Below are 14,264 nucleotides of genomic sequence, written 5' to 3'. Positions count from 1 at the left end.
TCAATGTCCAAAATTATTTAATGTATTTCTTTTTTTACGCAACAGAAGCTAAATAAGTTAAAAAAAGAGAAGAAATTCCGTTCAAAAAAATTCAACGTTAACTTACAATTTAGTTCAATGAAAAAAGTCAAAATCTTTTATATAAGAAATGGAAAGAAAATATACCAATAAAATATAAAAAATACGTAGCTTTTATAATACGTATAAAGAATATGAACCTTTTGTATTTGTAATAGATATCTTCGTTCACTGAAAAGAAAGCAAACCCCAAGAGGAAGAGCCGCTTTGAATAGCACAGAACAGTCCAGTACAGTAGAGAGAAGTGACACTACCACCTATGAGCTTTTGAACAATAAAGAACAAAGAGATGCATCTAGCAACGAGAAAACAAGATATGAAACTTTAAATATCGCGATGGAAACAAATACAAGATACGAAGCTTTAATCAATTCTGAACGAGCAAGCGCAAGATACGAAGTCCTCGATATGGCATCACAAACAAGTGCAAAATACGAGGTTTTGAAAGCATGTATGAGAGAAGAAAAATATGCAAAATACGAGGAATTAAACATTTCAGAGCAAGAAAAAACAAGATACGAATTTTTGAAAGTCAAAGAATCTACAAATCAATAAGGGCGATTTCATAATGATTTAAACTGAAATGCAATACGAAAATTAGAAATCAGAAAGATCTTAAGAACCAAATGAGAATGCAACAATTCAGATAAATAATTTCAATTTTTAAAAGTTATTGGGGATGCTATATATCTTTTTGAACTCGCGGGCTTTACATATGGATATAAAGGCCTATTGAATTGTTGAAGAACGTCATTATCTTCACTGTCGGTGCTATGTGAGTTGTTATATTCTCTGTTGTGTTTAAACAAATAAACAAATTAGTAAAATTAATTGGATATTTAAGTATTAATAAACGGTATATATGAAGTTGTCTGACAATGTATAGTGCACATATGTTCCATATTTTGTATTGTATATTGTATATTAATTTGCACCTTTGACCTATTTGTTTGAAATGTATATATGTTTAAATATAAATCCTATAATATCACAAAACATTTACTTTTAAAGCAGTAAATGTTTTGTGATATTTTTGGATTTTTACTTTTAAGGAGTAAATGTTTAGTGATATTTTTTGATTTTTACTTTTAACTATACCAAAACCTGTACCGATTCTTCATTTTGTTTTTGAAATTATGTTTAAATATTAATGTATCCAATGTACCAGTATTTTGGTTTGGGCGAATATAGTGAACTGAACTGAACATGTATCTAGTTGGCGATAAAAGTAAAGCACTGTTAATCAGCGAAAATTAATTTACTTGTATGTTTAGTTGTTCGTTATATATTAAAAGCAATCTTAAACTTGTTTATCTTTTACTGCAATACGTGGACAATATACATATGTTTCCAACCGAAATTCAATTGGAGAAAATTTCTAAGTTTAGTGAATACTCATGTAGGTTTGTTCACATTTCTACAATGTTCAGTCTACATTGACTGATAGTGCTTTCATAGCAAAATTATTAAATTTTATCTCCGATTACATGTAACCTTTGCTTCAGGTCTCTATCAAGATAAATTTGGATTGCTGTATATCAAATTATTTTACGAGCTTTGGATTTCAAAACCAATGCCTGTGAAGACTTGTTCTATCTTTTAAAACCTAGAACTAGTCGTTGAATGAAGTTTTTTTTAATCCAACCTGTTAAGTTATCTATATACTGCAAGTTTTTCCTACTTTTTAAAATGATTGTGTCATAGAATCAATGTTTAGTTTGTACATACATTGTATATACATATACTCGTAAAAGTATATGTAAAAGAATCTGAGAGATTCGGATCCGCCAATGAATATATAAATACGATATGCAGATTGAAACAAGTCTACAATTTTATTTGACACATTTTTCTTTATGGATGTCATATGATACTGTGTGGTAAATGCTTTCAATATACGACTTTTATTTAAAAATATATTTGAACATGTATTATTTCCAACATTTTTTTGAAAAACCCACATTTTAACACCAATGACAAACACTATTTAAAGTGACAATACGGTGTTCGAGATTCCACATTCCATGCTATCGAGCATACATATAATTTTCATAAACAAAACAGCATGGTAAGAGAGGGAAGCCCGGTAGGCCCACAGGGGCTTGTGTAGAGAAAATAAATCAGTTAAAAAAATTAGTACCTCGGAGAAAAAGTTTTTTTTCTCCGAGGTACTAATTTTTTTAACTGATCCGTCTTCCTTGGAAGATGGTATTATATAGTAGAAGTTTTTTTACAGTCTTCGGACTATGCACTTCCTCTCTTCTGTGATTGGTAGAAATTGCATGATGAGAAAATTTTCAATTATTTCATTGGTTAAAATGCTGTTCAAGGCAAGGGAGATAACTTTTTGAGGGTCTAATTTTCGTAAAAATCAGCACTATTGAATTCTAAACAACAATATTTTTAATAGCAATAACTAAGCAGGTCTCTTTATTTTCATCAAGTTCCAAATAAGATTTGAATTTTATTGCTTGCTGGCTTTACAATTTGCATTTATTCTTTTCCCCTTATTTGTTTGAAGCAATATGAGCTGTATCTTCGAAAATTTTATTTTGCTGGTAAAATGTGCTATCATGATTAATTTGTATGTAATTTAAACCCTTATGAACAATAAGCCCAAAATAAAGTTTTTAAATGTTTCAGAAAAAAATATTTCTGTACAACCGAACATGCAGTTTTATATAAGAAACCATTATTGTACAGGACGACAATAATTCAACTTTGCTCCAATCAAAGCTAATAAAAATATTTTCATCGCGAATATGAGCAACAGAAGTTTATAAATGATTTATTTTTCTGTCATTAAATTAGTTAGTCACAAATTTGCAATAAAATTTTCCGATGTCAAACATGCAGCTCATATTGCTTTGAAGAAGGTAACATTTAACGGAATCGGCCGGGGTTTGCCGAAGGTGTCAGTCAGTTTACGGAGATGACAAAGCGACAGCCGCGGTAGGGCTAATACCAGTAAAAATCTAATGTAGAAATAACAAATCAAGAAATTCAAATGAATTATACGACTTGAAAGATGTAGATTAGTTTACTGTTTAAGGTTGTTGCTAAAGACGGTAAGCTTTTTTTTTTTTTTAAAAAAGCTCTACTTGTTTATTTTCTCTACACAGTCTCCTGTGGTAGGCCTACTTCAATGACAAAGTCGACCAAAAAGAAAAACAAAACCCAAAATAGGGCTTGAAATTAAAAAGCTTTCTTGACAAAAATTTAGTTGGGAAATTAATATAATCATTGGATGAAGAAGAAACGGGATCTCGGCGACATTCACGTGAGGCTCGCGAAGGTTCTACCCTACAGGTTTGTTGACACATGCTATCATTTCTCGTATCTCCATGGCTTTCAAAGAAAAAAAATCAGTGTAAACTCAACATTTAAATGCACTTATGACATATAAAATTTATTGCCATTTGAAGCGCAAATTGTATTGGAACTGCAGAAAGATATTTTGTTTGACATTTTGCCGCGATGACGTATGATTTGGTGGATTTACCTTTCTTGCACCCCAATACACAAAACGTCAACATTTTTACTTAATCATGTTAAATTCATTTGAATGCAGACTAATATGTTAAACAATTTACCGGAGAGTTAAGATATTTTGATTCTCAGAATTGCTTTTAATTATTATTCCATTATAATTGTAAACCCTACATTGTATGCACGTGCCATTTTAGAATTCATGTGGTACAAGTAAACAGATCTAAGTTGTACGGCCCTTGATTTTCCGGCAGATTCTAATTATGTTCCCCAAACGAAGTTGGGGAACATATTGTTTTTACTCTGTTTCTTATTATTATTATTATTTTTCTTCTCGGGAAAATTTTGTCCGCGAATGATCTTGTAAACTACACATCCGATTTAGGTGAAATGTTTTTAGGGTCAGTAGACATGTTATGTAGATTTGCGGAACGAAGGTCATTTTGCGCGCACGTGCTTGCATGCACGTGCAACACGTGAAATGACCGATTTAATTGATATAGGCGTAACTTTTTACATTTTTGATGAAATGCTTTAAAACTCATAATATAAGGATATATTAGTAGCATAGACAATATCACATGATCAAAATAGCAAGATCTCACGCGCATGCACGTGCGCTTCGCTCTGATTGGCTGAAATTAAAGTCTCAATATCTTTCTTGTTTTTTGACAAAATCCTTTGAAATTTTGAACATAGCCATGCATTAGGATATCCTACAACATAATATATAGCAATTATCATAAAAACACGTGCATGCACGTGCGCTGCAATCTGATTGGCTGAAACTTTAAATTGCTATAACTCCCTTGGTTTACAACCAAACGGGGTGGGATTTGGAACATAGATAGATATAATGGACATCTGCAAGAAGGTATGGTCACCATTCACATGCATGCACGTGCGTGTACATGCGCTGCAATCTGATTGGCTTAAACTTTAAACAGCTATAACTCCCTTGGTTTACAACCAAACGGGGTGGGGTTTAGAACATAGATAGATGTAATGGACTTCTACAAGAAGGTATAGTCGCCATGCTCATGTATGCACGTGCGTGCACGTAAAAAGAGTAAAATAAAAAATACACTTGAATGAGCGTATTTTTAAATACGTTTGGATTAAATACTTTAATATTTAGTATATCAAAATATATCGATTGTGTGGCAAGATGATATGGTCATTACGCACATGCATTCACATGCACAAGCGTGCAATGCTTGAATTTGAATGAACTTGGTACACTTCTGGGTAAACGTTGTTAAAGTCTTAAATGCATAGAGTTTGTCCTATTTAACGAAGCCTCCAGGGAATATGGCATCAAAAGGGAGTTGGGGAGCGTTTGGGGAACATCTGTAACGGTCCCCGTTACAATTAGCACTAGTTACGTTTATTTTGTATGAGGAGGGAATATTTATTTTTCTCAATTGCTTACTTCAACTTTTTACCTTTGTCATGTTGTAAATTTTGAATTTATCGGGTGGCAGTAAATACAAAATTTACAACATGACACCTTATTCCTGAATGATATATTGGGTAAATTTGAATGAAAAAGCACACGATTTGCAGCCGTATTACCGCTTTAAATATATGCATCAAAAACTTCTTAATATGAAGTTTCGTTGTTCGAATATGTTTGTATATTTATCTGTTATATAATCTGATTTTTTCACAGACAACCGTGATAACAAATGGTTATATGATTGCGCTTTTCTCTCTCTCTCTCTCTCTCTCTCTCTCTCTCGTGTCAAATTTTTCCTGGTTGTAAGGTTTCATAGCCTAAGAATTTAATGAAAAATTCCTGTATTTTACACAGTTTTAAAAGGCTTGCAATTGGACGTTTAAATTAAGCTTTCAAAAATTATTTTAGCATTTAATTTCCCTGTTGTTAAAAAGTGTGCGTTAAGGGGATAGAAAGATAATTTTTATGTTAAAAATGTTTTAACATGCATTCATGAAATCCAAATATTTCTACCTCGTAAAGATTATAAAAATGTAAGAATTTAAAGAATAATCTGGTGTAAAGTGTTAGGAATTTCATTCAAATGCACGTACATTTATATACGGGTATCCATAATTTTCTATTTTTAGTGATTTTATATATACTTTAAGATTTGTAATTACAAAGACATCACTTCATTTATCCCTATAGTTTATGAAAGGAAACATATTCAGAAAGAATTAGCGTTTAAGTTGTAATAATTATAAACACTCGCGATTTTGGTATTTGCATAAATAGTAATGCATAGACATGTATTTGCAATAACCCACAATAATTCTAAAATTTACAAAAAAAATGGTTCTTTGGGCTACTGTGAAAAGTATTAGAGAAGTTCAATGAGAACTAAGCCTTTGTAGAAAAAAATCCTTTGTAGACCCCCATCTGCCCCATCTGAGGTAAGTCAAAAGTATTGCAGATCTACAGGACACCACAACTCATGCTCTAAAAATTAGTAGGTCAATGTTTAAAAACAAAATTAGAGGTACTGTGAGTACTGATCTCACTAAATGATACCCCCGCCTATCATATGATTAAAATGGCAAAGCGCATGTTTTGCTCTGGGAAACTCGAAATAAGTGTCAGATGAAAAAGTAAAATAGGAGGTGCACAATAGTATCATGTAACAAAGAATTTGTGAAAGTATCATTTAATTTTATTCAGAGGTATAGGAGGAGTTGACGATAAGAGATGGGTATCCTTCAATACTAGTATTATTTAGAAAGAACGGCAGGTCAATGTTTCGCTATGAGAAACTCAAAATACACGTAGGATCAAAAAGTAAAATAGGAGGTCACAATGATACTTTGTAACAAACATTCTGTGAAAGTTTCTTCAAATTCCATTAAGTGGTATTGGAGGAGTTGCGGATAAGAAATGTGTACCCAAAAGCGTAAAAGACGAACGGACGTACAGCTTAAGTGACGGACGGACACCCCGATCACTATATACCCTTTCACTTTTCAAGCTGGGGATATAAAATCATTGAGAGGAGTTCTGAAACCAGTGTTTGGTTGAAAACTTTTTTTCTGACCTCAATTACTTAAACGGTGAAAATTGAAATTCAGAAACTTTAACGAACATCTACCATAACTTTCCCATTCGTATTGAAAACTTAAGGTACAATGATCACTGAACTAACTAAATGATATTCCTGGCCTCCTATATGTTTATAATGGCAAAGTCTATGTTTTGCTTTGTTTGTCTATCAAAAAGTAAAATAGGAGGAACACAAATGCATTATGTGATAAAGAATCTACGTAAATATCTTTAAATTTTATTCATTGGTAAAGTAGAAGTTGCCGATAAGAGATGGGCACACTTTAATATTATAGAAAAAATTGCCATGTTTTGCTATGGGAAACTAAAAAAATGCATGTAGGATCAAAAAGTAAAATAGAAGGTGCACAATGGAACTTTGTAACAAAGATTCTGTGAAAGTATCATAAGATTTCATTCAGTGGTACATGTATAAGAAGAGTTGGGTAACCAAATGCGCAACAGACAGACGGACGTACACACGGACAGATATCACGATCACTATATACCCTCCCTCTTTTCAAGCGGGGGTATAATGATAAATAGGCTACTGAATTAATTACTTCAATAGTGGTCGTATTTCAATAGTGGTTGCAACCTATGTTTGTTAATGAAATGGACCCCTAACCACTATTGAAATAATTATTTCTATAGTGGTCGTTATTTCAATAGTGGTTGCAACATTGCCATACCATGGGAATCAGTGTTTCACAAACACATCTTGTTGATACATGCAGCCATTTACTTAATCTGTAAGAGTTAATTACAGATTCGGATAGCACTGTCCTTTTATAGACTGCATTTCCTAGTAGAATTGATCTTCAATTTTATCCTTATCCTAATCCAAGCGTCAATAAGTCGATTGTTTTAAAAAAAAGTATTTAATTCGCTTTAAAACTATTTTGCATACTAATGATTTAAAGCACATGACCTTACAAACATTGGGAAATATTGTTTCTACGTTGTCCTTGGATAACCTTTTATGGGCCCAATTTCCTTCCAAAGAAATATCTTTTAAAAGAAAAAAACTGTATGAATCTTCATTACATCAAAATGTTTGTGTATAAACATGCCTAATCATGACTTTGGGCCTTGTAATAATTTTTCTCTGTGTTTTTTTACGACTATTCATGAATTGAAATATGCACTTTTTCCATTTAAAAATATCTGCATAATACATGTACGTGAGACAAAAATGCACAGAAAAGTTTCCTCATTTAAGGCTACATGCATGTATGGAACGTTTTAATATATATTTACTTCATTATAGACAATAGCTGGGTTTTGAGGTTGAATGTTTGTTAATTCCTATTTGAATCATTTAGAGTGATTATATTATAATGCATTTGTATCTTTCAATATTATAGCTCTTTCCAGGCCAGAAAGTGAACAAACAACATGCTTACATCATGTTATTTTTTCCTAATCCTCACAAAAGGTAAGGCCTATTTTTTTACTTTATGTTTAAACATATAAACATCCACACACCCTCACATACACCCTCCTTCCCTCCCTCACACACACTTACCCTTACACACACAAACCCTTACCCTTACACCACACCACACCACACACTATCACAAGTAACTCACTCTTATCACCTACTAGTATTTAACAAATATCTAATTGTTTGGGACTTTTTTTTAAACCCAAAACATTTATTAAGGAAACTTTGAAAGTAATCTTCAATAAATATTCTTTTATCCTAAGCCTCTTGCCGGTACCAAGCAGTTGCATCATTATTATGGGCAAAGGCATGCTTTCGAAATTGTCCCCAGAGTAAATAACAGAGGGTGGCGTACAGTCGTTTGCTATTGAAATTACATTTTAAAACTTTATTTTTACATGATATCCCATTTATTTATTATCCATGGTTTAGGGATTCGAGATAAAACGTCCTCAGGTGTCAAATATTAAAGATACATGTAGCTGTTGATGTGTATGCATTTTTGGAAACATTTTTAGCGTACTTTCACAATTCATTTTTAACGTCAATACGAAAGCAATCCTGAAGAATGTTTTGAGTCATTTTATCGATCAGTTAATATGTGGCAAAATATTTTGCACTTCATTGAGGTCAGCAGAATTAATAATGTATCAACTATGATAATCACCAAGACCACAAGGCCTGGTGAACATTATTCTTCGAGGTTACTAAAATAATAGATTTTTGACACAACCTATTTGGTCCAATAAGATTTCTACTTGCATGGGGAAAATCATTCTGTTTTCAAAACTGGGTGAAAAGTGGAATTTTATGTATAAAACACTTATTGAATAAAAAAAAATGAAAATCTAAAAATTCTTAACGATTTTCCATAAGTTATGTCAAACAACAATCTTGTTTAAAGTAATCATTTCGTAAGTTCTATGGTCAATACAATGACCTTGTCAGTTAATACAATTATTATACTGACCGACGTTTTTCATACTAATTGTTAGTCCATCATTATACCCCCCGCTTGAAAAGCGGGAGGGTATATAGTAATCGGTATTTCCGTCCGTCTGTACGTCTGTCCGTCCGTCCGTCCGTCCGTCTGTTACGCTTTGGGGTACCCATCTCTTATCCGCAACTCCTCCCATACCATTGAAGGAAATTTAATGAAACTTTCATAGAATCTTTATTACATATTGCCATTGTGCACCTCCTATTTTACTTTTTGATCTGACATATATTTTGGATTTTTCAGAGCAAAACATGGACACTGCCATTGTATTCATATGGGAGGCGGGGGGTATCATTTAGTGAGCTCATTGCTCACAGTACCTCTAGTTTATACACTGAATTGACGACGGATTTTTCATTATTTCCCGATCTTGACAAGAAGCACACGGCGGGTGTGATTGGTTAGCAGGGGATGCTCCTCTTCCATGGCACCTGATCCTACCTCTGATGTTTCAGAGGTCCGTGTTTGCTCTGTTCCTCTTTTGTATTGTTTTATGGACTTTTCGTATCGATTGCTGTTCGACATCTTCATAATTATGTTTCATTTATAACACTGTCAAGTGTTCAATTTGCTGGGTTTCAGTAAATACATTATTTCCAACATGACAAGTTGGGTTTTATTTACTGTCATCAAGTATGACACGAAGATAATAAATATAAACAAGAATAAAAGCTAGGGTTTCTTTAATCTTCTTTTTTTAAAAAGACGGATATAATTATTGTTGCAAACATTCCACATCTTATTCTAGGTATCTCCTCAATGATAGTAATAACACAACCAGAAAAAAATGCTACACTTGGAAAAGATAGATCCATTGCATTAAACTGTACATTCTCAGAGGGAACATTAGGATTACTTTTATCTATGATTTGGATGAAGAAAATTGGAAATGCATATATTGATATAGCAAAATTCAAAACCATTCCTAACCATGAAGCACGTTTGACCGAAAATGGGAATTACTTGATTAACAGATCTCAACTCATCAGTCCAGGAAATGGTTCTACTAGCAGTTTCATGTTGACAATCAATGACATTGAATGTCGAGATGACGGGAAATACCAGTGTGTGTTGAACTACTTGGGGGACTATGGCCGACCAATTACAGTTACAGGAAACACAACTGTGTTTTTACAAGGTAACGTTATAAAACATTGTTTAACAAAAATTTCAAAATGTAAGCTGGCCTCTCAATTACTTTTATTAAATGTTATACGTGTAGTAATGAATGCTTTTTAATCACCATTGCGCAATTCGTAAAACCAATATAACTTTCATTTAGAAATTCAAACGATCTGAATTTAATTTACATTTTGCAGAAATACCTTGCACAAAATTATGTGTATTACTGTATTTCTGGAAATAATTACCTACATGAATTCTCCCCATAAATAATGTTGTAGGCCTACATGCTAATTAAGCCTGTCTTTCTAGGGAAAAAAAAATAAATTTGGAGATAACCAAAATATGATGATAAAAAGTTTGTTAATGTTGCATGTACAATCTACAGATATTACTATTATATTATTATATATTTACATTGATTATTTTAGAAATTAATTTAATTTTGAAGATTTATGACGACATGAACTGCGACGCTTCACGTTCGTATATTTCAAGAAGCGCGCGTATCAACAAAACTATTTTCAAATTACGTTAAAAATAGGCTATATATATGTATTGAGAAATTTAATTAATTGTGAAAATTATTTCAATGTTGAATAAATTTGAATATGGCAAAAAATATTCCTTTTAAAAACCGAGCTTCTCAATCATTTTTGTTTTTCTTTGTAATCAGTACCTGTAGAACGACCATCAACTTTTACCTTGTATCCAAAGTCCACTCTCAGAGAAAACGACGAGATGACTGACTTGTTCTGCAAATACTGGAAATCCCGAAGGTTATATTGCAATATTAAAGATCAGTTTTCCAGACAATGTAGCATTATTGCTGAATATATCAAATACAGCAGGGATAAAGAATACAAACTGTTCGGCTGTCACTCACATGACATTAACTTACATCGTATCTAGAAAAGACAATGGTGCAATTTTCAGCTGTTCTTCACAAAACAGACAAACCCAGGTACCTGGTCCAAGTATAGTCACAGATACAGTGACAGTGCTACGTAAGTCATATTTACTAGTAAGTATTTTTTTAGGAATAAATTCCGAAAATAAATCTCAGTTATAAAACCAAGTCCATACTTTGGAAACTCAGGTTTTGCTTGCTCAGTACATAATATGCTTTACTTCCGTTCGTCCTCTTCCAGCGTTCGATTTTTTTTCCAGAAGATACCCAGCTTATAGAGTTATCAAGTCTTAAAAAATACGACACCCCCCCTTCCTTCTTACCCCATGGCTTATTTGAAAAGGCATGATAAACAAAATTCAATTCCTACATATGTACAAATTTAAATTACTCTTTCCATCGTCTAGATCTGATATGGACTCTACATTGTCTTTCCAATTCAAATTTTGTTTCTGCTCCTTAACACACTTTCAAAAGTAAAATAACCATCTCAATTTTTTTAAATGTTGAATTTCAGGGTTAACGCTTTCGAAGAAGAGTTTATTATCCCATCACAACGGAGTTGTAGGGGATATAGTAACGCGCGTGTGTGTTTGTTTGTGCTTGTATTAGTTTGTCTTGTGCGGAACGGAAGTGACGTAATTTGCATCGGGATCTATGTCAAATTCTGTGTTAATTTCTAGATATGCTACTTGCCATGGGATGCTCCGCTTTACGGTGCACTTGTTTATTTCAGAATTGAACTCCAAAAAAATTTCTTTTGCATTCCATAATATTCTATTTGATCATTTTCAGCATTTGCAAAAGGCAAAATCCTACTGATTTTTTTAAATTAAAAAATACTTCTATTATAATGAAATACCCAATTTTTGCAAAAAGGAATGACATATGGAGATAACAAAAGCAGTCAAGCTCAAAAGTTCATTGAAACAAACAGAAAGGGACAAACACAGACCTCTAAATACATCAAAGGTGGGATTTGATGCCATGAAGGAGTAAGTATCCCCTGTCGAAGCGTCACACCCGCTGTGTGCTTTTTGTCATGATCGGAAAAACGAAAAACCAGTAGACAATTCAGTTTGCTACAAGCATTTTGAGAGTATTGCAAAAGCAATAGGTGTCCCCTATCGGGTTTCCCTTTTTTCTTTAGGATGCAAGCTTGTAAAAAAAAGTGCGGAAATCCAAATGGGGCAAACTGACACAGACGGAAACACAGATAGACGGACGGATGAACGGACGGATAGACAGACGGACTGACCGACTCAGAGGAAACTCATAGTCCCCTCGGCTTTCACCGGTAGAGGATTAATAATAGCCTAACAATTAGTATGAAGAAGTCAGTCGGCAGAAAGTATTGTGTTTAAAATCGAGCCACAAATTCACTAAATTAATATTTTTGATACCGCATTTTCGATATTGAAATACTATTTTTTAATTTATTTACCTTTCTTTAATTATTGTATTTATATCTGCAGATGGCCCTTCCGATGTTAGGATTGATATATGGCCTACAAGTCCTACTGTGTTAATCGGCTCAAAAGTAACCCTTACGTGCAATGCTGACGCGAATCCGATTCCAACTTTCAAATGGATGTTTAATTCGACAAACGAGCGTTCTGGAAAGACACGACCACTCACATGGAAAGATAGAATTTTGGTTTTAAATAGTTCCGACCTCAACGACAGTGGTGTTTATTTGTGCGTAGCCTCAAATTCAATCTTTGGAGAAATATTGCACAAGTCTTCAAGCATAGCACTGAAAGTCCAAGAACGAGAGCATGTAAAGGTAAATCAGCAAACTTGTCAAGAAAATCAATGTGCATTCTCTGAAAGTTGTGTAGTTCTAGATCACAAAGTTTCATGTACGACAAATATTTGGAGTTATATTGCCCTGCCATTCATTTTCTTTACTTTGCTATTTGTGGTGACAACTGCAGTCTTATGCATGAGAAGTATTACAGACTCATCATTCATAAAAGTCAATAGAGATATGATGTTAGGGTAAGTATCAAGATAATGCATCGAGGTATTTTCAATGCCCAAAATTATTTTATGCATTTCTTTTTTTTTTTACGCAACAGAACCTAAATAAGTTTAAAAAGAAGAGAAGAAATTCCGTTGAAAAAAATTCAGCGTTAACATATAATTTAGTTCAATGAAAAAAGTCAAACTATTTTATATAAAAAATGGAAAGAAAATATTCCAATAAAATATAAAAAGTACGTAGCTTTTATAATACGTATAAAGAATATGAATCTTTTATATTTGTAATAGATATCTTCGTTCACTGAAAAGTAAGCAAACCCCAGGAGGAAGAGCCGCTTTGAATAGCACAGAACAGTCAAGTACAGTAGAGAGAAGTGACACTACAACCTATGAAATTTTGAACAATAGAGAGCAAAGAGACGCATATAGCAACGAGAAAACAAGATACGAAACTTTAATTATCGCGACGGAAACGAATAGAAGATACGAAGCTTTAAACAATTCTGAAGAAACAAGTGCAAGATACGAAGTCCTCGATATGGCATCACAAACAAGTGGCAAATACGAGGTTTTGCAAGCATGTATGAGAGAAGAAAAATATGCAAAATACGAGAAATTAAACATTTCAGAGCAAGAAAAAGCAAGATACGAATTTTTGAAAGTCAAAGAATCTACAAATCAATAAGGGAGATTTCATAATGTTTTAAACTGAAATGCAATACGAATATTAGAAATCAGAAATACCCGTATCTTAAAGACAACTTGAGAGTTCATACATTAAGATAAATGATTTTTTTTTTTTAAAAAGTTCTTGTGTATTCGATACATGTATATCATTTTGAACTCACAATATTAAAAACATCACAAAGTCTCATAACCTTTTTTTTATATTTGTGTATTTTAGTAGAGAAAAACACGGAAGGCAAACTGACAGCCTAAATTTATGAAAAATGTAATGGCCATCTTTTCCTGATGTAGCAATATATCAATTTAACATGCATAGAGTTTACATATGTGACCCCCTGCTGCTTTGATAATATAATATATAATATAATATATATTATTATAACAGTAACTTGATCCGAAGGGTCGTATCACGTCGAGTTGACAGGCGCGGATCATCAGATCTAACGAGACGCGAAGCGTCGAGTTTGATCTGATGATCCGCGCCTGTCAACGAGACGTGATACGGCTTTTC

General features: G+C 33.0%; 1 protein-coding gene across 3 annotated transcripts in view; it reads left to right on the top strand.

The window, feature by feature from the left end:
• Window positions 1-13,751, top strand: part of LOC134239845 (uncharacterized) — a 37,942-nt gene extending 24,191 nt beyond the window's left edge. The window contains exons 4-5 of one of the 3 annotated variants that reach the window (XM_062721975.1): window positions 12,556-13,081; window positions 13,355-13,751. In XM_062721975.1, the coding sequence (XP_062577959.1) occupies window positions 12,556-13,081; window positions 13,355-13,751 (923 nt within the window). Of the gene's footprint in view, window positions 1-236; window positions 964-12,555; window positions 13,082-13,354 lie in introns of those variants that run through there. The other 2 variants (XM_062721976.1, XM_062721974.1) reach the window with 2 other exon arrangements.
• The last annotated feature ends 513 nt before the right edge of the window (window positions 13,752-14,264 follow it).

Source organism: Saccostrea cucullata, unplaced genomic scaffold (genome assembly GCF_032062105.1).
Source record: "Saccostrea cucullata isolate Sc308-1 unplaced genomic scaffold, CSIRO_AGI_Scuc_v1 ctg1461, whole genome shotgun sequence".
Lineage (NCBI taxonomy): Eukaryota > Metazoa > Mollusca > Bivalvia > Ostreida > Ostreidae > Saccostrea > Saccostrea cuccullata.
This window is presented reverse-complemented; position numbering and strand designations above follow the sequence as displayed.